This window comes from Hibiscus syriacus, unplaced genomic scaffold (genome assembly GCF_006381635.1).
Source record: "Hibiscus syriacus cultivar Baekdansim isolate YM2019G1 unplaced genomic scaffold, ASM638163v2 tig00110383_pilon, whole genome shotgun sequence".
Lineage (NCBI taxonomy): Eukaryota > Viridiplantae > Streptophyta > Magnoliopsida > Malvales > Malvaceae > Hibiscus > Hibiscus syriacus.
The window spans coordinates 514,950-539,956 of NW_024062714.1; the positions used below are offsets into that span (position 1 = coordinate 514,950).

At 37.2% G+C, this 25,007-nt stretch overlaps 2 protein-coding genes and 1 pseudogene across 3 annotated transcripts; 2 read left to right on the forward strand and 1 right to left on the reverse strand.

Moving 5' to 3' along the window:
* The first annotated feature begins 399 nt into the window (after positions 1-399).
* LOC120121775 (B3 domain-containing protein Os07g0563300-like) lies at positions 400-6,680 on the forward strand. 2 transcript variants are annotated; one of them, XM_039141062.1, is made up of 14 exons: positions 400-723; positions 1,009-1,090; positions 1,235-1,333; positions 1,601-1,940; positions 2,133-2,472; positions 2,691-2,787; positions 3,130-3,304; positions 3,647-3,726; positions 3,962-4,006; positions 4,100-4,366; positions 4,907-4,956; positions 5,162-5,275; positions 5,405-5,475; positions 5,617-6,680. In XM_039141062.1, the coding sequence occupies exons 1-14, from the start codon at positions 584-586 to the stop codon at positions 6,372-6,374; spliced, it is 2,658 nt and encodes an 885-aa protein (XP_038996993.1). In that variant the 5' UTR covers positions 400-583; the 3' UTR covers positions 6,375-6,680. The 2 variants fall into 2 exon arrangements, with proteins under 2 accessions (XP_038996993.1, XP_038996994.1); XM_039141063.1 differs by lacking the exons at positions 1,009-1,090; positions 1,235-1,333 and having other exon boundaries at positions 587-723.
* Positions 6,681-7,023: 343 nt separating this feature from the next.
* On the reverse strand, positions 7,024-8,067 carry LOC120121777 (vacuolar protein sorting-associated protein 28 homolog 1-like). Its single transcript, XM_039141065.1, has one exon. It carries the CDS (start codon positions 7,648-7,650, stop codon positions 7,291-7,293), a length of 360 nt encoding a protein of 119 aa, XP_038996996.1. The 5' UTR covers positions 7,651-8,067; the 3' UTR covers positions 7,024-7,290.
* A 1,235-nt stretch (positions 8,068-9,302) lies between these two features.
* Positions 9,303-22,629, forward strand: LOC120121778 (annotated as a pseudogene).
* Positions 22,630-25,007: the final 2,378 nt, after the last annotated feature.

Consider the following 25,007-nt stretch of genomic DNA (forward strand, 5'->3'; position numbering starts at 1 on the left):
CAAAAGAAATTGACAACAAATAAGCAAAGCCATTAAAAAAACACGACGACGCCCAAGATATAAAAGGCCACGGACTCGACGTGTCTTTTAAGCATAAGCATCAACATTCATAGAGTTGTAATTAAAAAAAAAACAAATAAAAAGGGGAACATCAATGAAAAAATATGAGTAAATATTTTGAACTAAAAACACAATTTATTCTAAGGGGATAATTTTTAATTGAATATATATGTTTAATTTTAAAATTTCAAAGTTTTTAATCAAATTTCGATTAGATTAAATTGTTTATGTAAAAAAAAATTCTGTCTGATTGTTTATTCATTTGTTACTATTATATACAATATAAAAATGCATTTTATAATCTTCATATTCTTTAATTTTATCTGTCTCTCACTTAAATTTCACTCTTCCTCTCTCTAAAATCCCCTTCTTCAACCACTGTCCTTTCTATTTTGTTTCTCATGAATCATGATTGTGCAGATCGGCCTCTAACCATTTTTTTTACCTTTTTTGGTTTTTTTAAGAAACTGTAGAATCTAAGTTTGCGGGTTTTTGAAATATTGAAAGTAAAAAGAGTAATAATATGATGACGTCAACTCCGGGAGCAGCTTGCTCTTCTAAGATTTGCTTCAATTCGGACTGTAAGGACTTGAAACCGGAAATACCAAGGAAAGGTTGGCGGTTGCGAACGGGAGAGTTGGCTGAGCTTTGTGATCGATGCGCGTGAGTTTCACTTTTTTTTAACTCTTTTGACTTCGTTTTTCTAGCCGTTTTCTCGTTTTCTATATTTCAATTTATTTTAGTGTGAAATTAAGTTCAATTTCATAATTATTGTCCTTTTATGGCTATCCCGTTGGTTAATTTAGGGAATTTGTTCACTCGGTTTAGATGTTCAATATGACTTAATCAAGATTTTTTTCTTTTTAAACGTGAAGTATTAAAAGTGAATTAAGATTGCTTAATTTATTTTACATTTTATAATCTGAATTAAGTTCATTGTGGTTTTAGTTTTGCTTTCGAGGAGGGAAGATTTTGTGATACTTTTCACTTGAATGCTTCTGGTTGGAGGTGCTGTGTGTCATGTGGGAAGGTTAGTTGGTTACAATTATAAACGTTATTTGCTATATTTTGGTGTACGATTCCAATTACGTTCTTCGATCTTCCCTAGTTGTAGTTGTAGTTTTAGATTCATTTGGCGACTTTACCTTTGTTTACATTCGTTATATATCTGCAGCGGGTTCATTGCGGATGCATTGTTTCAGTTCATGCATTTACTTTGTTGGATGCTGGAGGAATAGAGTGCATAGCGTGTGCAAGGAAAAATGTTGTTTTGGTGAGCTTGGATAATTTTGCTCTGCTATTCTGATGTGTCTCTTCCAGAAAATATTTTTCGACTTAAGAATGGAGTTCGTACTTTTTAAAATACAGCCGTAATCTGTCATTCCTAGTTGCTTCGTGGTCATATATGAACAAAAGACATTTTTTCTAGCAAATGTTCTCTTACTTTAAGTTTTGCGTCTTTGAACTGTATTTCCTAGTCAATAGCATTTCTTGGCTGTGTAATATGCTATAAACCTTGTTATTTGACATTCTATCTCAGGGATCAAGTTCTTCCTGGTCACAATCTTTGCTTTTCCATTCATCTGTGCCTGAGAAATATAAAGAATATTCTGCAAAAGGTTGGACTCAGTTAGCTGGTTCAGGTCCTGTACCTTGGCGGCAGACACCCAGTTTGTTCAATTCTTCTGTTGCTCAGCCTGAGTTGCATTCTAGAGTGCCCTATGAAGTTGACTTATCCACGGGCATTGATAGACTAAATGTCTGTGACAGATTATCAACTCATTCCCTGGAAAAAAAGAATGTCGAGGACTTCTCCGAAAGGTTAATGAATGGAAACCTGAAGCCTGGAACACACGATATACAGGAGAAAGGAAATTCAGGTTTATAAAACTTTCCATTTTATCAATCATATTATCATAGGGAACATATAATAAGAACATTAATTCTTGCATTACCAGTTTCATGTGAATGCCACCTCCCATGCTAGGACGTACATTTTGTTCTGCAATTTTTTTTTGTAAAATCAACTTATTGGTGGGTGCTGAACCTTGTGTGAACCATTTCTTGTCCAGGAATCAATTTTGAGGAGCAGCGTAATTCATGTTTGACTAAATCTCAGCAGTCTTCTCTGAAGGAGGAGTCATCTAATCCATCATTTGGGTTAGCTGTACCTTATACATCTCCAGATGAAGCAAATGGTCAAATTGGGGTTTCTGGAACTCAATTGCGACCAAACCCTCAACCTCCACCTGCCAAGCAATTACATGGTGCTCTTCAAAATGGGATTGACTCATCAAGCGAAAGTCAGATTCGAAATGGGAGGACTCGACCAGATGTCCGTGGAAAAAATAATTTATTTCCTCGTTATTGGCCTAGGTTTACTGACCAAGACCTGCAGCAAATAACAGGAGAGTATCCTTTGGTTCTATAAGGCATTCTTGATAATTGCTCTTTTGTGAAAGACATACTTACAGTTACAATTATCATAAAATATCTCCAGTAATGTAAAATCTCAAAGTTGGATTATTGTGTAAATGTGCTTGTTGTATGCATAACAATTAATACCTATGGGTTAATCATGTCCATTCTTTAATTACGTTGTTCTTCAGTTAGACTTAACCATATTTAAGTTCAAATTCTGTAATCACTCCTTTGTTTGAGAAAATGTTGAGTGCTAGTGATGCTGGGCGAATTGGACGTCTAGTGCTGCCCAAAAAATGTGCGGAGGTGAGTGAGTCATTGCTCTTAGTCTAATCTGCTTAAAAGTTTTTAATTTGATTAGCATTTGTTTTGTTAACAGCTTTCTAATAAAAAGCTTGGCAGTAAACTTCTTTTTACATCAATTATCTAGATTGTTATTGTCACAAGATACCAGGTTTTGACTTCATGCATTTTTGCTCTCACATTTATACTGGAAACACTTTCATCTAGTTTTGTACTGTTATTAATTCGATGTTTCTTTTGCTGAAGTTAAATACGAGCCGTGTGTTTGGTGAAGTAAATCTTAGATTCTAATGAATTGTTTCCTATAGTATTGTAACATATTAAAATACACTTGTTATGAGCCAGGCCCATTTCCCCTCGATATCTCTGCCAGAAGGTTTACCTCTTAAAGTACAGGATTCAAAAGGAAAGGAATGGATATTTCAGTTCCGCTTCTGGCCCAACAATAATAGCAGAATGTATGTTTTAGAGGGGGTTACTCCTTGCATACAGAACATGCAAGTGCAAGCGGGTGACATAGGTAACAAATTGATATCAGTGGAATACATTGATTTAGATATTTCAATTTTTTATGCTCTGAGACCCAAAATATGCTATCTTTAATTCATTGCCATATCTTTGCCTTTCCTCTGTTATTTTTATTCACCAGAACCTTTCTGTTTTCATTTAGTTGCTCCTTGGATTTCCTGTTCATATACATAATGACCAGGTCTAGCCTATTGCTCTAGTGATTTCAGTTCTGTTCCACACTCCCGTGCTTTTGTTTTATCTTTCTTACCAGCCGTGGCTATTTTCTATGATCATGCATTATCATTTGATATTTACATCTATTTTGAAACAAATAGTTATGCTGTTTCTTCAGTAACATTTAGTCGGTTAGAGCCTGGAGGGAAGTTGGTCATGGGTTTCAGAAAGGCTTCAACTGCTTCAGCATCTGATCAGGTTTTGCATCTATTCTGATTGTGCATCTATATGCTCCAGGGCTAAGATTAAATGCAATAGAACTGGTTCATATGAGTGCTTTTGTTCCCCTTCAATTATGGTAAAACTTATTGTTGGTCTTTGTACCTGCTTTTAATTGTTTTTAACTTAACTTTTGAGTGCCCCCCCCCCTCTCTGTTGGATCAACAAATTCAAATAGCAATTTACATTCATTCATGTGCGTTTTTATTGGCAGGACAATGAAGCTAAAAATAACAATGGAGTTTCTATTTATGGAGATGTCAGTGCCTCAAAGCATAAAACTGGTGATATCCTTAACCATTAATTATTTGAAAATAGCTCAGCTTCACCTAGCTTTTTATCCACGAACCAGGGTGAAATGGCAGACCCCACCTCATGGTCAAAAGTTGATAAGTCAGGATACATAGCAAAGGAAGCATTAGGAGCCAAAGTGGCAGTTTCCAGAAAGAGGAAGAATAGCAGCATGCTGGGTTCAAAAAGTAAGCGTCTTAGATTTGATAACGAAGATCTTATAGAGCTGAAATTAACATGGGAAGAAGCTCAAGGGCTTCTGCGCCCCCCTCCTAATCATGTGGCGAGTGTTGTAGTCATTGAAGGTTTTGAGTTTGAAGAATATGAGGTATATCGTTATTAATCTGTTTCTTTTATGACCACATTTAACATCTGTTGTGATTCAAGTCACTCTTGGTTGTAACTGGCAGCATTAAAAGGCATATTTTGTCTTTTGTAGTGTTTGTTACTCATTTTTTGGCAAATTGAACTCCTCTTACTTGCATATCTTAGAATTTCTATTGTTGATGCACCCTTGATGAAAACTTAAAGATTGCTCTGGAACCTTTTTGTACTGTTATCTGTTTATGGATGCTTTCACAGAACCAGAATAATTAGATGCAAGAACATTTCATTCTTTCTCATTCTGGCCCTTTTCAAGTTTTTTTCGTTCAAAGATGTAATCCATTTCATCACTGACTGTTCATTTTGCTTTTGCTAGGATGTGATTATTAATTAATCAGTTCATTACTTTTTAGGCCGCCTATTAGTAGTATTTTGATATTTATGTTTTCCACAAATTCTATCCTTTCTGTGGGATTCTCTCGTTCCTTCTCTTTTCTGTAATCGTTCTATAGTTTCTTGATTTTATTGTGTTTGTTAATAACAGGATGCACCGATTCTTGGGAAGCCAACAATATTTGCTACTGATAATATGGGGTAACTTTCTTTGGATGCTCATGCATATACTAGATAATTATTTACTTTGTATTTCCCGTATAACGTTGAAGCATTGGTGGGTTTATTCAAATATTCTATGCTCATTATGAATCAAAGTCCCGTCATTTTTTACCTTTTTAGCTTACCTTATAGGAAGCAACAGCTGTCCTAAACCAAACAAATACCAATATTTCTTTTGTGCCAGGGAAAAGATTCAATGGGCTCAATGCGAAGATTGTTTTAAGTGGCGTAGATTGCCTTCTAATGTTCTTCTTCCTTCCAAGTGGACCTGTTCCAGTAACTCATGGGATCCAGAAAGGTAAGCACAGATTTGACCAATCAAGTCAAAAGATAATTTAAGGGAAAAAAACACTTGGTGGGTGAAAAGCTCAAAAAGTTGTTTGTGTGGACATTACACCAATTCTTTCTTTATCTACCATGTTGGCAGATCTTCTTGTTCAGCCACTCAAGAATTGACTGCCGAACAGCTGGAAAATCTGCTGCCACAATGTAATTCAGGTATTTGTTGACTGAAGAAAACTACACTTTATGTTTTGTGTGACTCACTTGGAGTAAAATTATACATGAATTTGATTCCTTGATGATTTTTGTAATTTATTACCATTATGAAATTAGAAAATTGGTTATTGTGATTGACAGCTGCTTCTAAGAAAATGAAGGTCGCTAAACAGGAACCAGAAAACGTATATGCTTTAGAGGGGCTAGACACCCTTGCCAACCTAGCTATCTTGGGAGAGGGTGATTTTCTCCCTGCTTCATCTCAGGCCACCACGAAGCACCCTCGGCATAGACCTGGCTGCACATGTATCGTATGCATTCAACCCCCAAGTGGGAAAGGCCCCAAACACAAGCAGACATGTACTTGTAATGTTTGCGAAACAGTGAAGAGACGATTCCGCACCCTCATGCAGCGGCGTGAGAAGAAACAGTCACAAAAGGAAGCTGAAACCACAGGCATGAAGCAACAAACATTATTGCCTGATAAAGTAGTGGATGGTGACCCTCCCTCTTGCACAAATGCAGAAAATAGCAGCCCAAAGCCAAAGAAGGTTGCCACTGAGGGTTCAGAAGATGATCCTAACAGAGTAAAATCCTCATGTTCACCTTTTAAAGGCCAAATTGACTTGAATATCAAACCAGAGCGAGAAGAAGAGCTTTCACCTGGTTCTGATTCTGGCAGCATGATGAAATTGCTTCAAGATGCCACCGACATATACCTTAGAGAGCAAAGCATGTTGACCTCTGGTGGTAATAGTAATTTAGAAGTTACTCAGACAGCACCTGGTGGGGGCCCAGGAGTAGAAAAAATTAGAAGCAGTGTCAATCTAGATGTTGACGGGGAACCTTCATCAGTTTTCTCTATTAAAACTTCTTCACCCACATCAGCCACCGGTTAGATCAATGCATTATGTTACATGGACCATTAGCAGGGAATGAACTGTTATGTCAATGGCGATACAGTTTTTGTTCCACACATTTGTGCATCGCTACAGGCTGTAGATAAAAGAAGAGGGGTCTAAGAAACTAAAATCCTCTCTACAGTGAGGTCGATGTTAAGGTAGTTCATTTCAGGAGCTTACCTGCAGATCAAGAAGAATTGAGATTGTGAATCAAGTGCCTGCAGAAGAATTGAATTGTATTGCATTACACGATGATTTTATGTTGTTTTGTAGCTTGCCTGGCCTACCATGTTTCATGCTTGGGAAGGGCTTGATGGCGGAGGAATGCTTTAATCAGGTGAAATGGAAATTTATGGCGGCCGATTTCCTTTAGCTGGTGAACTGAATCATGCAAGTTCGACTTTTTTTGTTGATAGGAATGCAAGTTCGACTTTTGAAACTGTCAAGAACCCTGCAAAGGCTAATCCATGACAGTATCTATCCATTACATTACCTATAAGTACGAAACATCTTATATTAGAACAAGATAAACTACATTGACTTTGATTGAAGAATTTCCAGCCATTATAACAAAACAAAATTAAAACACTATCTCATTCTCACGAGGCCATAAAATTTTCTCCGTAATCGGCAGAAAAATAGCATCTTTAACTTAAAAATCAGATCATTGCCAAGATGTATACGCTGTTATCAGCTTAATAATCCATTACGATATCACTGGGAATTATCAGTGAGCATAGAGCTAAACCAAAAGAAAAAAAAACTGTGTATTGGATCGCTTCCAAGTACCAGGAATAGGCAAAGCTAACATGGATGAATTATATGAAGATTTCAAGTCAAGGAGCTGCCAAGCTCTTCTATTGCCTCCATCTTCGACAACCATGAACCCAGTCGGCGTCATCTTTTTCTTCCCTTAGAAATCAGGTAGCAGAACTGGAGTAGAGGTAAAAGCAGATGAAGCGGCAGAAGCTCGAGAATCTACAATGACGACCACCCCATAGGTGACCAGATGATTTATAGCACATGGGCAGTCCATTTTAGATGTATATGCAAAGCAATGAATGCTAGGGATAGTGCCTTTGAGCGTAGAAGCTGAGGTTTCAAAATGGGCGATAAGCTTTAGGCACTCAGTTGCGTATTCAGATGATGAGAAAATAGCATCCCTCACATAAGCTTTCTCAAGCTCCTCTGTTACTTCGGGAGTGGCATATAGCTCCATGAAAAATACATACATTTCCCTCTCGCATTTATCGTGCCACAGCTTAACGTCCATTTAGGTAAAGATTTGGTACATTATTGAATAAATAGGTCAACTTGGAATCAAATAAAATGGGGGGGGGGGTTCAGCATGGAGGATTGGAGAAGTAAACAGGACACGCGCAAAGAGAACTGAACTTTATTCACTGCAAAACAATTGAATCAACAAAACAAAAGGGAAAGAGAGAGAATAATCAGATTACTATCCATTCATCATTAATTGAAAAAAAAGGCATACTTTGCAGCATAACTCCAGCCAATTTTCAGGTCATTAAAGAAAACGGAAGATACCCAGAGAGTTAAAAAATGAGCTTTATCTATACAAAATCTTCATCATCAAACTTTTTTACACTGTTCTTTACTTCTACCTGGTTCCCTAGCAAACCAAACCGGAAGCCAATACCGCTAAAGAAATGATCAAGTGATGATCAAACACAAACACGAAAACTGAAAGGCACCCAAGAAAACATCTTACCTTAGTTCATCCCAAATGAGTAAAGCCTTCAACGTTCACAATGCAAAATTTAAGTAGAACAAAAAGTCACCTTATTTTTTTATATGATAAAGATAACAAATATAAAAGAATACGATAATGGTGTGGGGGTGTAAGTGGAAACGACTCACAAATAAAGAAGGCGAAACGCGGCTTTGAATGCCGTGCAACGGGTGTTTGTATTGTTTGCAGTTGCAGCAGAGAGAGAGAGAAAACGGAGGAGGGGTTGCGTGTGGATTGAAATATATTATTAGGTGCTTACGGCATCTACGTGTAGCAGTTGGATGGCCTGAAAAGTTAAAAACGCTGGCTCGCTCCCATCCAAATCCAATCCTTGAATTATTATTATTGTATAGGTCTCAACGCTCCACCCACGCTTATAAGTCATAACTATGTAGCCTTTGCCCTTTTCTTTTCTCTTTTCTTCCCCAAGTCCGTAACTCATTCATTAATGAATCTCTAGCCAATAATCATATAGGAAGGTTGCCCTATATTGATGCATATATGCAGATATATGGAAATAATTTTATAATTTTCAGTGTGCACATATTATGTGTAATACATTAATTTTGATTTTACGTAAATATCAATCGAAGGAAAAAAGGGATGGAATGGATTTTTCTCTTAAAATTTAACATTATCACATAATTTAAGTTTTTTAAATATTTTTTATTAATAATATATTTTTGATTTCTTATACTTTTATAACTTCATATTTCTAACATAAAATTTTATGTTTTTCTATAATTTTACGTTATTATGTGTTAAAAATTGTTTTTGATTTAAAGTTTAATATTGTTATATTAAAATTCTAAATTTTCTCAATCAGTGTATCTTCTTTATTTTTCATTGGGTATATAATTATACAATTTAAATATTCATGAAAATTATTATTATGTTTTGTCATGTATGGTGAAGATCAAGCTTTTTTTTTATCAATATATAAAGATCAAGTTGACCGATAGAACTGTAAGTAAGTTCATTGCACATTGTCCATGTAGATCCAAAGGCCCATTCAAATTCACATAGGGCTTGAATGTTTCGTTCACATAGTCCAATGAAGCATATTTTATGGCCCTTTCGTCATATCTATAAGCGGGTTAAACAAAACCCGTTTGTTGCCATAGAAACTCATAAACTGCAAACAACCCTTCCCCTCGTCTTTTGGGCGCCATACCCATCCAATTCCAATTACCCCCCTTTTTTTTTTCTCATACTCCAGGATCGGGATCCCCCCCCCCCTAAAGTCTTGTTTCTTATCAATCACCAAAGGGTTTCTCTCAGTTTTAGAGACATTTGCAGAGCTCTTCACTCCGGTCAGTCGAGCAGTTTTCCCCCCAGGTTTAGGTTAAATAATATTCTTCTATTTCTGGGTTTTGTTTATTTTCTGGATATTTTTTTTCAATGTCGCTGTCAAAGGAACTATACCCATCTGAAGATGACCTCCTTTACGAGGAGGAACTGTTAAGGAACCCCTTTAGTTTGAAGCTCTGGTGGAGGTATCTAATAGCAAGATCGGACGCCCCTTTCAAGAAAAGAGTTGTAGTATACGAGCGAGCTTTGAGAGCTTTGCCCGGTAGTTACAAGCTTTGGCATGCTTATTTACGCGAACGCCTCGAAATCGTTCGGAATTTACCTGTTACTCACCCTCAATAATGCTTTTGAGAGGGCGCTTGTTACAATGCATAAAATGCCTAGGATTTGGATAATGTACTTGTTGACGCTAACTGAGCAGAAGTTGATTAGTAAGGCACGAAGGACTTTCGATACAGAACTTTGTGCGTTGCCTGTGACTCAACATGATAGGATTTGGGAACCTTATCTGGTTTTTGTGAGTCAAAGGGGAATCCCGATTGAGACATCGCTTAGGGTTTATAGGAGATATTTGAAGTACGATCCTAGTCATATTGAGGATTTTATTGAGTTTTTGGTGAATTCAAGTCTGTGGCAAGAAGCAGCAGAGAGGTTAGCGTCTGTTTTGAATGATGATCAGTTCTATTCAATAAAGCGTAAAACTAAGCATCGGTTGTGGTTAGAGTTGTGTGACTTGCTCACAACACACGCAACAGAGGTTTCAGGGCTCAATGTGGATGCAATAATCAGAGGTGGAATTAGAAAGTTTACAGATGAAGTTGGGAGACTTTGGACTTCCCTTGCTGATTATTACATCAGAAGAAATCTGTTCGAGAAGGCTAGGGATATATTTGAGGAGGGAATGACAACTGTGGTTACTGTTAGGGATTTCAGTGTCATATTTGATGCTTATTCACAATTTGAAGAGAGTATGGTGGCTCTTAAAATGGAGAACATGGAACTGAGTGATGAGGAAGAAGAAGATGTTGAAGAGGATGAAGAGGACACCCGTTTGGACATTGCTCTATGCAAATCAAAATCGAAGTTTGAGAAGAAGATATTTAAGGGGTTTTGGTTACACGATGATAAGGATGTTGATTTGAGGTTGGCTCGGTAAGAGCATTTAATGAATAGAAGGCCTGAATTGGCTAATAGTGTCCTTTTACGCCAGAATCCACATAATGTGGAGCAATGGCATCGTAGGGTCAAGTTATTTGAGGGAAACCCCACTAAGCAAATATTGACTTACACAGAGGCAGTAAGGACGATTGACACAATGAAAGCTGTTGGAAATCCCCATACACTGTGGGTGGCTTTCGCGAAGCTATATGAGACTTATAAAGATCTGGCAAATGTTCGTGTCATTTTTGATAAAGTTGTCCAAGTAAATTACAAGACTGTTGATCATCTGGCAAGTGTATGGGCTGAGTGGGCAGAGATGGAACTGAGGCATAAAAACTTCAAAGGTGCGCTGGAGCTGATGAGACGAGCCACAGCTGAGCCTTCTGTCGAGGTCAAACGAAGAGGTAATCCCTGTTTATGTTGCTTGAGCAAATGACCTCGAATTTGAATATTACAGTTACATTCCTTTGCATTGCTTCATATCATTTCCTTTCTCAAGTCTTAAAACACTTTTTTTCTTTTTCTATTATTTTAAAAGAGAATGGTATAATCTATAATCCCTTATAAATTTTATTCTTTGGTCTATTTTGTTGTTTGCAGTGGCTGCTGATGGGAATGAACCTGTTCAGATGAAGCTACATAAATCCTTGAGGATGTGGACATTCTATGTAGACTTGGAAGAAAGTTTGGGTACTCTGGAGTCAACTTGAGCAGTCTATTAGAGAATACTGGATTTAAGAATTGCGACGCCACAAATTATTATAAACTATGCATTTTTATTAGAGGTAAAAGCATTTTCATGTCAAAATATTTCCATACTTCTGTAACATTATAGTCTCATGTTTGTTATAACATTATAAATCACTAGTGATAATGATCACAATGCTAAATATCACAAGGAGAAAAGAGCACCGAGTACAAGATATTCAAACTAACCTTTCGAAAAGTTTAAGATTACCCTAATGATTTAAAATAACTACCACTTAAGATTCCTAAGTTGTTAATAAAGGTGATAGAATTACTGAATGCAGATCACCTTGGATTTTGGGATGACCATCCCGTACCAAACACCCTCGAAATGTTCTGTGGACTAACAAAAGTTCCAAATTGTTGCAGGAGAACAAATATTTTGAAGATGCTTTCAAAGTGTATGAAAGAGGTGTCAAGATATTCAAGTATCCACATGTGAAGGACATATGGGTCACTTATTTGTCGAAATTTGTAAAGAGATATGAGAAGTCGAAATTGGAACGAGCAAGGGAGCTGTTTGAGCATGCCGTTGAAACGGTATGTGTTGAACTATGTTTTGATATAACAATTTAAGGTAAAATGGTTTTTGGACTAGAATTGAATTTACAAAATGTTTTTGGACTTAATTGAATTTATTCAATGTTTTAAAAGGTTTAAAAAATAATTCAAATTCTATTAAATTCGGATTTGAGCCAAAATGTTAAAGGGTGTCAAAGTGCATCCATGCACCCCTGCAGTGCATCCATGCATCCCTGCAGTGCATCCATGCACCTGCACTAGTGCATCGATGCACCATGCAATGCATCCATGCACTCAAACACCGAATGCAATTAGTGCATCGATGCATTCTTCTGTGCATCGATGCATCCTGCTGTGCATCCATGCACGAAGGCTGCAACGGCTAGTTTATTTGAATTTAATGGAGGGGTATCGATGCACCATGATAATGCACCGATGCACCATGTTATGGGCAGTCTTTTTGAGTAGAAAAATCATCTCCAAACGGTTTCAAAACATCCTCATTGGCTATATACAACATCAAACACATTCCAAGTTATAAATATAAGCTAAGGACACTTGAAGAAGCAAGAGAACAACTATTCAAGCAATCAAACACAAGAGAAGAGTTTTTTATTCTTATTTCATCTTTCTCTTGTAAATATTTTGTTCTTGTGTGCTCAATCTTGTAAACAACTACCTTTGAGAGGTTTATTTGTTTACTTCTTTTATCATTTTGTAAAGGAGAAAGGTTCTAGCTAATCCCATGTAAAAGCTAGGGAAATGTTTTAGTTTAACCCGGAAAAACTAGGGAGTTTGTAAGGTTACTCTTTGTCCTCAAAAGAAAGAACAAATTAGTGAATTTGTTAGAAAATCCTTGGTGAGGAGTTAAGGTAGTGGACGTAGACTTTGATTGAGAAAGTCGAACCACTATAAATCGCTGTGCAATTCTCTATCTTTCAATCTCCTTACTCCCTAAACACAAAACCGTTCTTACCTCTCTTTGCAAATCGTTTCGGTTGTCGATTCGAGCTTCTGAAAATCCCAACAGTATCCATGTTATTATCCTTTCAAACCTATAGGCAGACACCATTATTGCTGAAGTATCATGAGCACGGCTTGTTTGCAATTGGCTCAATTTACTATTTCTGAAACTGAAGTAGGTTTAAGGTCGCATATTAAGTTGTAATCATTTAAAGAGACTGTAGCGAAAATAATATGCTGACATGTTTTTATCGTCATGGTTGATTTTAAAATTTTTGCTTGATCACTTGATAGAAAGAAAGATTTTTGCCAAAAAGCAAAAAAAGAACTTTTAAACTAGTTTGATTGCATTACTCAGTCTGCACTAGATTGCAAGAAATAATCATCGTTAGATGATTGCTATGCTGACATTAACATTTTTTTTGATAGGAATATCAAGCCTCATTAAAAATCTCCTTCTTGATTAATGGAGCTTGAAAGTAAGCTCCTTAATCAGCGGAGAGAGGAAAAGAGTGCCTTAAAAATTTTATTACTCGTACGAAATTACATAAGATTTAACTAAAACTCCATAATGAAATACACAAGGTTAACAACTCAACTAACAACCAAAAACCTAAAACTCAAACAATAAAACCCACTGGAAACACCTAACAATCAACCAATTTCCATCTTTGCTAAACTATCAGCCTCCCCATTACACGCCCTTAGAATCAATCTAACTGAGTTCACCCTATCCGAGATGAGTGATGAAATCTCTTTAACTAATGGTAAGATAAAAACAAGGGCCAAAGCTAGGGTTTGTATCCATTCCACAGTCGACTTACAGTCACTTTCCACAATCAACATTCCAACAGTAACCCAACAAGAAGACATATAGATTTAAATGCCTCTCTTTATAGCCTTTAACTCAGCAATCAGCGGGGGATCTTGACCTACATTTTCGGAAAAAGTCAGAAGAGAGTTGCTATTCCATTCTCTCAAAATACCTCCTATACCTCCATTTGTGCCATTGACATTCATCTTCAAAAAATCAACAGGGGGTGGGAACCAGCGAATCACCTGAAAATTCTTAGGTTTAAGAGTTTTAATACCGTCTGCAAGAGATGGATCACCAATCAGCACATCCTCTCGAATAGGAAACTTAGGGTACTTGGCTAGAAACCATTTAGATAACCTGAATCTAGCAATAAAAAACAGGGACATCCTATTAAGGGGAGAACCTTCGAACACCATTGCATTCTTAGCTTTCCAAATCGACCAAAATACTACTCCCGGAATAAATTTCCAAATCAACGAATTCCCCCTCAATTCACCCCAAGAACTGAGCAAAGAAGTTGGGTCCTTTGGAAGTACTAAAGCTATATCCCAAAAGCTTGCTATCTTATTCCATAGTTCCCAAACTATATCACATGAAATAAATAAATGTTGCATTGATTCCACGTGTTTCTTACAAAACGAACAAAGAATTTCATCCCTTAACTGCATTCCTCTTTTCACCAACTCCTCTCACTGCCACTTTCTGATGAGCTAACTGCCACAGGAAAGCTTCAACACGAAGAGGAGAAAATCCCAGCCACACCCCTTTTAACCACATTTCAGAACCCCCAGACACCTTCCCGAGTGCATTTCTGCAAGATTTTACTGAAAACATTCCATCCCCACATGCAGACCAAGAAAGAAAATCTTTTACTGAATCTATCAGTTTAAAGTCCTTCGGTTTTGTCATCAATTCCAGCCACTGATCCAATTCCCAGTCACACAAATTCCTTCTGGTTTCGATGTTCCACACCCAACCATTCGAATCAAAACTACCAAACTCAGTAACCTTACCCCATTTGTTTGTAGACAACACATACATTCTAGGGAAAAGATTTTTTAAAGGAAACTCGTCAGCCCATGTATTTGTCCAAAATGAAATAGACTTTCCATTTCCCACTTTCAACTTGGAGTATAATCTGATACATTCACTCTCCGAGTCGTTCTTCAAGAAATTGTTAGCAATACCTCTCAAAATCCAAGAAGATTTGAGCCAGAAAACCTTGCTAATAGACATGGAATTACAACTAACCTTGTGCCTGCAATATAACACACTTTTCCACAGTATTCTTTTCATTGGCGAACTTCCACACCCATTTTCCCAAAAGAGCCCGATTAGAAATATTCACATCAAGAACATCAAGACCACCAGAATTCAGAGGCTTGGAAACTGATTTCCAATTAACCCAGTGTATCCTCCTTTTTTCCTCATTACCCCTCATAGAAATCTGGCCATTAATGAATTGAGTTTCTTACCAATTTTGCAAAGGCAATCTAAAAAGAGATAAGAAGAATATTGGTAAGGATGTTAGCACCGACTTCAATAAAACTGTCCTGCCAGCCAATGAGAGACAAGAAGCTTTCCAACCGGCAAGTTTGGAGCTAAAATTCTTGAAAACTGGATCCCATAGGGCTTCTGAGTTTTTCTTAGCGCCGAGAGGAAGTCCCAAGTAATCTATTGGAAAGGAACCAATTGAACAGCCAACTGCTAATGCCCAATCTGTTAAAACTTCCTCTTCCACATTAATACCAAACAACTTGCTTTTAGCTAGATTTAGATGCAACCCTGTCATAATACTAGAGAGATGCTTGACAGAAAATGATCAAGTCATCGGCAAATTGGAGATGTGACAACCGAACAGAGTTTTCAGATTTCCCAACAACAAAGCCTTGAAACAGACCCCTGTCTACTGCTATAGTTATCATCAAATGAAGCAGTTCACCTACAATGTTAAACAGTAACGGAGATAAACTGCACCCTTGCCTAAGTCCTTTGGCCATAGGAAACTCTTCCGAGGGAGACCCATTTACAAGAACCGAGATTGAAGCTGTTGATATACACTGAGATATCCACGACAACCATCTCTTACCAAAACTCATCTCTGACATTACTCTGATTAAAATTAGCCATTCCACAAAATCGTAAGCTCTACGAAAATCTACTTTGAAGACAACCCCTTGTAACCCTTTTTTTCTCCAATAATCAATCCCTTCATTTGCTATAAAAGCACAATCCAACAACTGTCTCCTCGGTATAAAAGCAAACTGAGAGTGACTAATAATATCACCAACACAACAACTCAGTCTCTTCGATAAAACTTTAGAGAGGATTTTGTATAAACTGCCTACAAGGCTGATTAGTCTAAACTCCTCTGCACTGTCCGGATTTAGCTTCTTCGGAATAAGTGTGATAAAAGCATGATTTACACCATGCTCCCATTTCCTTCCAAAATAGAAATCTTCAAAAATTTTCAACACGTGTTCCTTTAAACTTGGCCAACATTTTTTAAAGAAACCCATGGTGAAACCATCCGGTCCTGGAGCTTTAGAGCTGTCTGATGATACTATAGCCTGCCAAATTTCATGTTCTAAGAAGTGCTCTTCAAGTTTGTTAGACTGTTCCCTGACAGCTTAGCAAATTCCAGAAGTAAGTCCTCCACTTCCATTGTTGAATTGGAGTTGTAGGTTGCCTTAAAAAATTATGAAATATGTAACTTTAACTGTTGAGGATCTGAAACCACATTCCCATTTATCTTCAAGCTTAAAATTTCATTTCTTTTGTTTCTGTTCAGTGCAGACAGATGAAAAAACCTTGTGTTTCTATCCCCATCTTTAATCCATCTAGTCCTTGACTTCTGAAACCAAATGCTTTCTTCGATCCTATACAGCCTCCAGAGATTAGTTCTACACTGCCTCAACTGATCCACTCCTGCTTCGAGAGAATTTCACCTTGAGCTTAACTCTATTATGGCAAACTTTTATGGGGGGAGGGTCCTTTAAAGGGCCGAATTCACTGGGTGAATTGGAAAAGGGTCTATCAACCTTTAGAGGAAGGTGGTTTGGGAATCTTGGATTTGAATTTCGCCAATAGAGTACTGCTAGGTAAATGGGTGTGGAAGTTCGTAAATGAAAAAGGCTCACTTTGGAAGAACATGATTTGCAGCAGACATAATGTAAGCATCCAGTCCTTAGACCTCAGCAAGGCAGTCTCTTCGTCGGATTCTTGGATATGGAAGGGTATTACAAAGATTTTTTTGGCAGAGGACGAAATTGGATATGGTTTGAGATCTCACTCGAAGATTCAAATTGGCAATGGAAAGTCGGTTGATTTCTGGCATGATGTGTGGCTAAATGAGGATTCCTTAAAGAATCAATTTCCAAGGATTTACGCTCTTTCTAATAATAAGTGGGGTAAAGTTTCAGAGTTTGGCAATCTAATGAGGAACAAATGGATTTGGAACATTCAGACGAGAAGGAATCTCTGCGATTGGGAGATGGATCATTGGATTCTCTTGATGCCATTATTGGAGAATGTCGGTCTCTCGGATTCGGTGGAAGATTTTCTGGCATGGTCGGGGAAGGGAGATGGATTGTTCACTGCTAAAGCTTGTAGGTTGACCATTTCTTCCAACTCAGGGGGTAATTTCATGTGGAAAAGGTTTGTTTGGTCAAGTTTGGCTCCTCCTAGGGTCGAAACCTTTCTTTGGCAGGTTTCTCATCAAAGATTAGCAGTTAGAACGGTGTTGATTAGAAGAGGAGTTCATTTGGCGGAGGTCTTTTGTCCTTTTTGTGCTAAACAGGAGGAAACAGTTCAGCATTTGTTCATATCGTGTTTGGTTGCATGGGACGTATGGAGCAAGTTATGGAGGTTATAGGGAGTCTCGTCTGTATTGCCTAAAGATCCAGACTCTTTGTTGTGTTCTTGGTCGGACTTAAGGCATAAGTTAATTATATGGAGCCTTATTTCGGGGGCAGTTCTATGGTCATTATGGAAGGCTAGAAACTCGGTGGTTTTTGAAGATTGAAAACTGGACAGATCTACTCTTTTCTTCATATGCAGATTCAGATTGGTTAAATGGTTCCTAGCCAAGTACCCAAATGTTTCCATTCAGGTTGACTCTCTTGTAGGGGATCCTACACTTGCAGATAAGTATCAGAGTAGTGACCATAAAAGGATGAAGGTGCAGGGATAGAGTCCTCCTCCACTTCATTTTTTTAAAGTTAATGTTGATGGGGCAGTTAGTGGGGATGGGCTACTGGGGGGTATTGGGGGCATTTTAAGAGACTCGGATAGTAAAATTCTAGGGTCGCATGCTGTTGGTCTAGGTCCCCCTCCACTCGCTGAGCTGAAAGCCATTGAGAAAGGCATTGATTTCTTCCTTTCGACGGATTGGGCATTGAAAGGAAGGTTAATTATAGAAAGTGATTGTAAGTCAGTGGTGGATTGGATTTTGTTGCCGACTACATCTCCTCGTTTTCTTAGTTCGTTGGTTCAAAAAATTGCTTCCATAATCATGGAGAGGGAAATCATTATTAGACATATCCCGAGGAGTTGCAATTGTGAGGCTGATTCTCTAGCTAAACAGGGGATTGGATGAATATTATTAAGTGTCATAGAGGTTTTCTAGCAGGTTCTTGGTCTATTGAGGCTGAAGGGGCTGGGAAAGTTTTGTTATTGTTTAAGGAAGGTTTGGTCGTTTAGGGAGTTTTGTTTAAATATTCTGTAATTTTTATGGCTTTGACAGTGTGTCTTGGTTATATTTTATGTAATGAGTCCCTAATCAATAAAATCCTAAGGCACTCTTTTCCTTCCTCCAATGATTAAGGAACTTTCCTAAGAATTCCTTTAATCAAGAAGGGGTTTTTTAATGAGGCCTGTAATTTCTATCAAAAAAAGAAAAAAGAAATAGACTCAAAAATCCCAAAAAATTTACTGCTTGACCAATTTCTGATTGATTTTTTTGTTCCTTGTAAGATGCTGAAGATTTCCCTTCTATTATTTCTCCCCCTCATAACAACCATGAAAGATTTAACCAATTCCTCAAATCCTTCCTCCTCTAATAGATAATTAAAAAATATGAATGATTTAAGACCCCAATTAACAACTTTATCCTCTAATAAAATTGGATTATGATCATATAAGGATCTAGGTAAATGTCTTTGCACTACATTCGAAAAACCGGTCAGAAACCTCCCAGAGATTAAGAACATGTCTAGTATTTCCCAAGTAGAGTCTTCTCTATTATTATACCAAGTATACCTTCCTCCCACCATAGGGAGATCAATTAAATTTGATTGTTGTAAGAAGTTTCTAAATATATCAATAGAATGCCAGTTTTGGGACTTGCCCAACTTCTCTGCCGGATCGAGATACACATTAAAATCTCCCCCGATACACACTAACAAATTTTGAGCAGAAACAAACTCTAACAGCTCCCTGAAAAAATCTTCCTTTTATGCTTCAATTGATGGACCATAAACATTAATAATCACACACTCTTCACTTGAATTTCTGAACTTCCCAAAGACTGCTATGAATCTGCCATTTAAGTGGTTGTTAGAGACTTCAAAATCATTGTCATTCCACATAATCATTAATCCACCTGCAGATCCTACTGCTGGAGCAACAATTCCTCCTTTAAGAAATCTCCCCCTATCCTTCTTCTTAGAGCCAAAGAACAACTTTCTAGTTTTGTTTCTTGAATTTGAAGAAAGTTCGGCTTATTCTTCTTCACCAAATTAGTTACAGCTCTTGATTTTTCCTTTTTTCCAAAACCCCTTACGTTCCAAGAAATTATGTTGACATTTATCATAACGAGAAATTCAACACCAAAACCTTTTTGCTAGCCAACAGAAGAAAACTAATCCCTTGAATTCCCCCGTTCCCTACTTTCGGCTAATCCCTCCTCGAAATTTATAATTTTGTCCAGAAAATCCTTCTTCCCCTCTTTAAAAGATATCCCCAGTATTTTGCTGACTTCCCATATAGCCAAAGCCTCCTCCAAGAACAACGAGAATGTTGAAGAATAAATAGTAGGGAAACTAACCACATCCAAAGCTTTTCTAATCAAAAGCCTTCTCTTACTTCTACTCACTCTCCCTGGCATAGAACAAAGTATATATCCAGTAGAGAACTCTTCTACATTCCCTGAATGTTGAGCAATATCCACTGCTGAAATATGAGGAACACCAATTTCCTCATCAATGGAATTGGACCCTTCCACTAAGGAATTTAGATATGATTGACTGCTCAAAATAGGGTTTAGAATTATCCTATTTTGAACAACCAACTCCCTTATTTGAAGTCCCTCATCTTTTCTGCTCGGATTATGCCACACCTTTCTTACCCTAGATCTTCTATATACTCTAGACACAGATCCTCTATTCCACCTTTCTATTGGGACGTTCCTACTACACAAACTTCCAGACAAGAGATCCAGAGGACTCCAACTCCTTAAACCATTTGAGAAAGACTCCTGATTGGCTCCCAACACCTGAATTCCAACCTTTTGGACTCGTACAACTTCCCTTTCCACCTTTGTTTCCTCTATACTTCTTACTTTATTGTCCAGTTCAACTTCTTTCTGTTTACCATAGCTCAATTCTATTAAGTTAATAGCTGGCCCAGATGGAGAGAATCTTGTATTAATTGAGGTGGGCTCACTAAAGTCGTCTGACTGTGCTTTTTCACTACCATAACAAATATTATTCCTCAACTCGAGGCCCAAATATTCCCCTCTTAAATTCAAATTTTCCTCTGGTAATTCTGACACCCTTTCTCCACTGGGTTGACCTTCATCTACCTGCCACAATAAATGCTGACCCTCACAACTGCCAACCGCCAACCGCATCAGTACATACATCCCCTTCCAACCACGTGTCAACTCTACCTCTAGTATCCTCAGCTAATATGTCGGGCCTACTAACCCCTCCTGAGTACCGATCATCTCCCTCCTCTGATGTTGCAACTTCCATGTACCCTCCACCGTCGTCCACCGCTGAATTCACTGCTAAAAAACCATTCTGTTTCAAATAAACCGAGCCCACATTAATTTTGACCAAATAAGATCTCTCATACGATCCAAGTGTAACTGTTTCCGGTATATCAAAAGGACTGGCCACCCTCAACAATGCCATTGCAACCGCCATATCCTCTCTTATAACCGTCAAATCTTGAATGCAAATCAGCTTCCCCCACCTTGAAACAAGTTTTTACGCGAACGGGACATTCCAACATAATAACGAAACTCCAACTAATTCAACCGAGCAAAAAGACATCGGTAAGCCTTCCTCATTCAGAAGCATATCAAGCCATTCAAACCAAAATGACAATATCTCCAATCTACTCGACCACGCCTCCTTTAATTCCTCCACTGAAGCAAAGGTTAAAATGCAAGAGTTTCTTGCATGGCCCCATTTGGCTAACTTGACTTTGATCCCATCACTAGCCAGACCCTTCATCACTAGATCCAAATCAAAGTGTGTTTTAATGATCCATGTCAATGATCTTTTCACCCAATCCGATTCATCTGAGAGAATGTGCATCTCCCACAAGTTCCTCAGCCCCGATTTCTTCCTAGGAATCCCCTCCCTATTTTCTTTGCTCACCGGATCTTCCCTCATCCCAACATTGGAGGCTAATGCATCCTTATATGATCTTTCATTTCTCAATCGATTAAAGGACTCTTTATCAACATTTCTTCTCCAATACCCTCCCTTATACAACGTATCTTCTTCCCTTATGAAATTTCTACTGGCCACTTGGCGAGGTCTCTGCTTCTGATACTTAGCTACCCCAACATATATTTTCTTTCCGTCAATCCAAATACCATTGACATTTTCCACCGCCTACTTCAATCCTTCCTCTGCAAATTGAACGAAAGCAAACGTATGGTTTCTATAGTTTGGTTTACTAGAACTACTCGGAATGAAAACTCGCAATACACGGCCTTGTTGAAAAATTTCCTTCATTGTTTTCCAAGAGACTCTCTTGCTCAGATTATCCACAAACACCGTCTAATCCTCACCGGAGGACTGAAGACCTACGATACTCTCTCTCTCTCTCCCCAGTTTTCTCTATGACACTCTCTCTCATCTCTTGTTTGAATGTGCTTTTGCAAGGGAGATATGAGGAGAGATCCTCAGACTAAGTTACAAAGGAGTTGGAAACTATGCTGATAGTAACATGGGTTTTGAGGTTGTGGATTAATACGATTACATGGAATCATGGATTTGACTGTTTGGAGATCTCCGTTCTATGATCTGCTTTATTCCATCCCACTATTTTTATACCTAAACTTTATAGGCTTGAATGATGTTGAATTACGAATGTTCTATGATAATCATTTTGACATCAATTTTTTCAGGCTCCTGCTGATGCTGTAAAACCGCTTTATCTTCAATATGCTAAGCTGGAGGAGGATTATGGGTTAGCAAAGGGAGCTATGAAGGTCTATGATCAAGCAACTAAGGCAGTTCCAAATCAAGAGAAACTCGACATGTATGAGATTTACATTGCCCGTGCAGCTGAGATCTTTGGCGTTCCAAAAACAAGAGAAATTTATGAGCAGGCAATAGAGTCTGGTCTTCCAGATAAAGATGTGAAGACAATGTGTTTGAAATATGCAGAGTTGGAAAAGAGCTTAGGAGAAATTGATTGTGCCCGTGGAATATATGTATTTGCATCTCAATTTGCTGATCCACGCTCTGATGCAGAATTTTGGGATAAATGGAGGCAGTTTGAGGTGCAACATGGAAATGAAGATACCTTCAGAGAAATGTTGCAGATTAAACGGAGTGTCTCTGCAAGTTATAGCCAGGTAAGCTTCTTGTTTTTTTTTATTTTCCTTGCACACAACTCCAGTAACTATTTATTTATTTATTATTAGATATGTACCTTGTAAACTCTCTTAACATTTGCATTAGTATTTACTATTTTGAATAGGTTCTTCATAGATCAGGTACCAGCTAAGGATTTGATTTTAGTTCATTTTATTCTATTGCTGCTGCTACTTGAAAAAAAGCCAGTTGCTATGAAATTGATGGGTGGTCTCAATATTCCGAAAATTTATTGATGTCACCCTATCAATTGCATATATTAACATGTATATATATATACTAATGCACATCAGTTTGTCACTGTAGTGGTGAACTAATATCAAGCTTCAATTTACATGTTTCGTCGCAAAGCTTGACCCTTAAAGATGAGTTAGTGGCTTAACTCTATCATTATTGCAAGCGTTTTATGGATACACGATCATACCCAAATTCTCTCGGCTACTTTCACCCTCTGTTTCCTAGTAATTACACCCTGTAGACACCAAATTTCGACCAATTAACGTTATTATATTGTATAATTTCAAATTATATTATATAATAATGTTTTACTACAAATTATATTATATAGTTTTATTAATATAATATAATTTACATTTATTTTATAGGCTTAAACAAGTGGCCCAGAACTAATACTACACGAGCCCAACAGACCCATAAAGACACAACTTGTATCTGCTGAAGCCCAAACACGTAGGCAACCCTAATCTCATCTCTCATCTCAATGCCACATGAAGCCAACAAAGCCGAAACGTTCGCCGTCTCCCTTGTTTCATGCAACCGATTTCCTCGACAATGAACAACAAACCAATCAAGAGTCATTCAAGCACTAAAAGACCGAAGTAGTTGAGTCCAAATCGGACTCTAAAAATAGATGTTCCTAGACTATAAATAACGTGTAATCCCCATTGTATTTGGCACGATTAATATACAAAAATCATAAGATTTACAGAGAGAGTTTACACGTGAGTCCATACACGGTTGTACACAATATCACACGATTTCATCGAGGATTTACACGAGAAATACCAAAAAAGATAAATCCAAGCCATGTACGCAGTTCGAAAAACAATAAAAGAGGTGAAAAGTCCTTACCTTTACTCGTTTGCTTCGTTTGCATGTGGGTTTTTGCTCGTTTCCACTTCATATCGATTCGAAAAAACACAAAACAATGAGTTTTGGCCGATGAACGAAGTGAGGCCCTTATCTTTCGAAAACTTTTTTTCCTAGATCTACGCTTTTCTAGGGTGATTTTTGAAAAATAGTTTCGATTCTAAAAGAGGAAAATCGAAAAGCTTTCGAAGTTTTAAAAAAAAAAAAAATTGACGCCGATGACCGGCGGCCATCGTCGATTAACGGCGGTGGAGAGGCGGCGCAACGCCGATTTCTGGGTTCCCATGAACCCACGGTGGCGTGTTCATCCCCTTGGATGAACAATGCAGAGAAATAAAGAGGGGAGGAGGGAGCTCTCGTGAGAAAAGGTAAAAAAATGAAGCATCTTTAAAAAAAATTAAGTGTTATACAACATATCAAGCGTGTTTTTAAAACACAAATGGAGCAATTCCATTTTTGGTCCCTCGTAGCTTTGGTCCTTTTATTTTGACCCTAAATCCTAATTTAAGCTCTGATTCTCTCTTAATTTGGTCATTTAATTCGCTTTTCCTTTCAATTCGGCCCCCACATTTGACTGTAAATCCCGAGCTCTCATTAAATTGGCCCATAAATTTTTTCTTTTTGTATTTTAGTCCTTGTTATATGTATTTAACTATACCGCTTATTATTTATTATTATTATTATTTATTTCTTTTTATCCTTTCTATTTTTTGTATTTATTATACTTTTTAGTATCTTATTATACTCTTTTATATAAATATATTTGTTTATTTATTATTATTATTATTTATTATCATTAACGTGTATATACATATATTTTATTTAGTTTCCTCTTTATTATTATTGTCTATGTACATATTTAGTTATGTTTTTTTATTTTATATATATATATATATATATATATATATATATATATATATATATTAGTTTTTCAATTTATTACTATTATATCATATACTTATTTCTTTTTTTCCCTTTGGCTATATTGTTACTCATTTTTTGTTTATTGTTTATCTATGTTTTATTATTATTATTATTATTATATATTTTATTTCATTTTATTTTGTGATCTTTTTATTGTATTGATTTATTTATTTATTCATTTTTATCCTTCTTTATCTCATTTTATGTATCTTCACTTTTTCATTTCTAACACTTTTCTTGATGCCTTAAGGGTACGTTTTCAAAAACGGTTAAAGGTAAGTAATTCGGATCGTCATTTTATCTTTTAAATTAAAATTACAATTTTCTTAACTAAAAACAACTAGAAATTATATAGTACCGAAAGGGCAGTTCAAGGGTGCTAACCCTTCCTTGACTGTAATCGACTCCCGAATCCGACACATCTTTGGGTAAGACGCAGATCAGGTAAGATGGTGTCCGACCCACCTAAATTCATTTTAAAGTGG

Bases quoted from the DNA above. Each gene is read 5' to 3' on its own strand.
- LOC120121775 (XM_039141062.1), top strand. From the start codon at position 584: ATGATGACGTCAACTCCGGGAGCAGCTTGCTCTTCTAAGATTTGCTTC. The intron at 724-1,008 runs GTGAGTTTCACT...TTGTGGTTTTAG, and splicing joins GAGCTTTGTGATCGATGCGC to TTTTGCTTTCGAGGAGGGAA. The intron at 5,476-5,616 runs GTATTTGTTGAC...TGTGATTGACAG, and splicing joins GCTGCCACAATGTAATTCAG to CTGCTTCTAAGAAAATGAAG.
- LOC120121777 (XM_039141065.1), bottom strand. From the start codon at position 7,650: ATGGACGTTAAGCTGTGGCACGATAAATGCGAGAGGGAAATGTATGTA.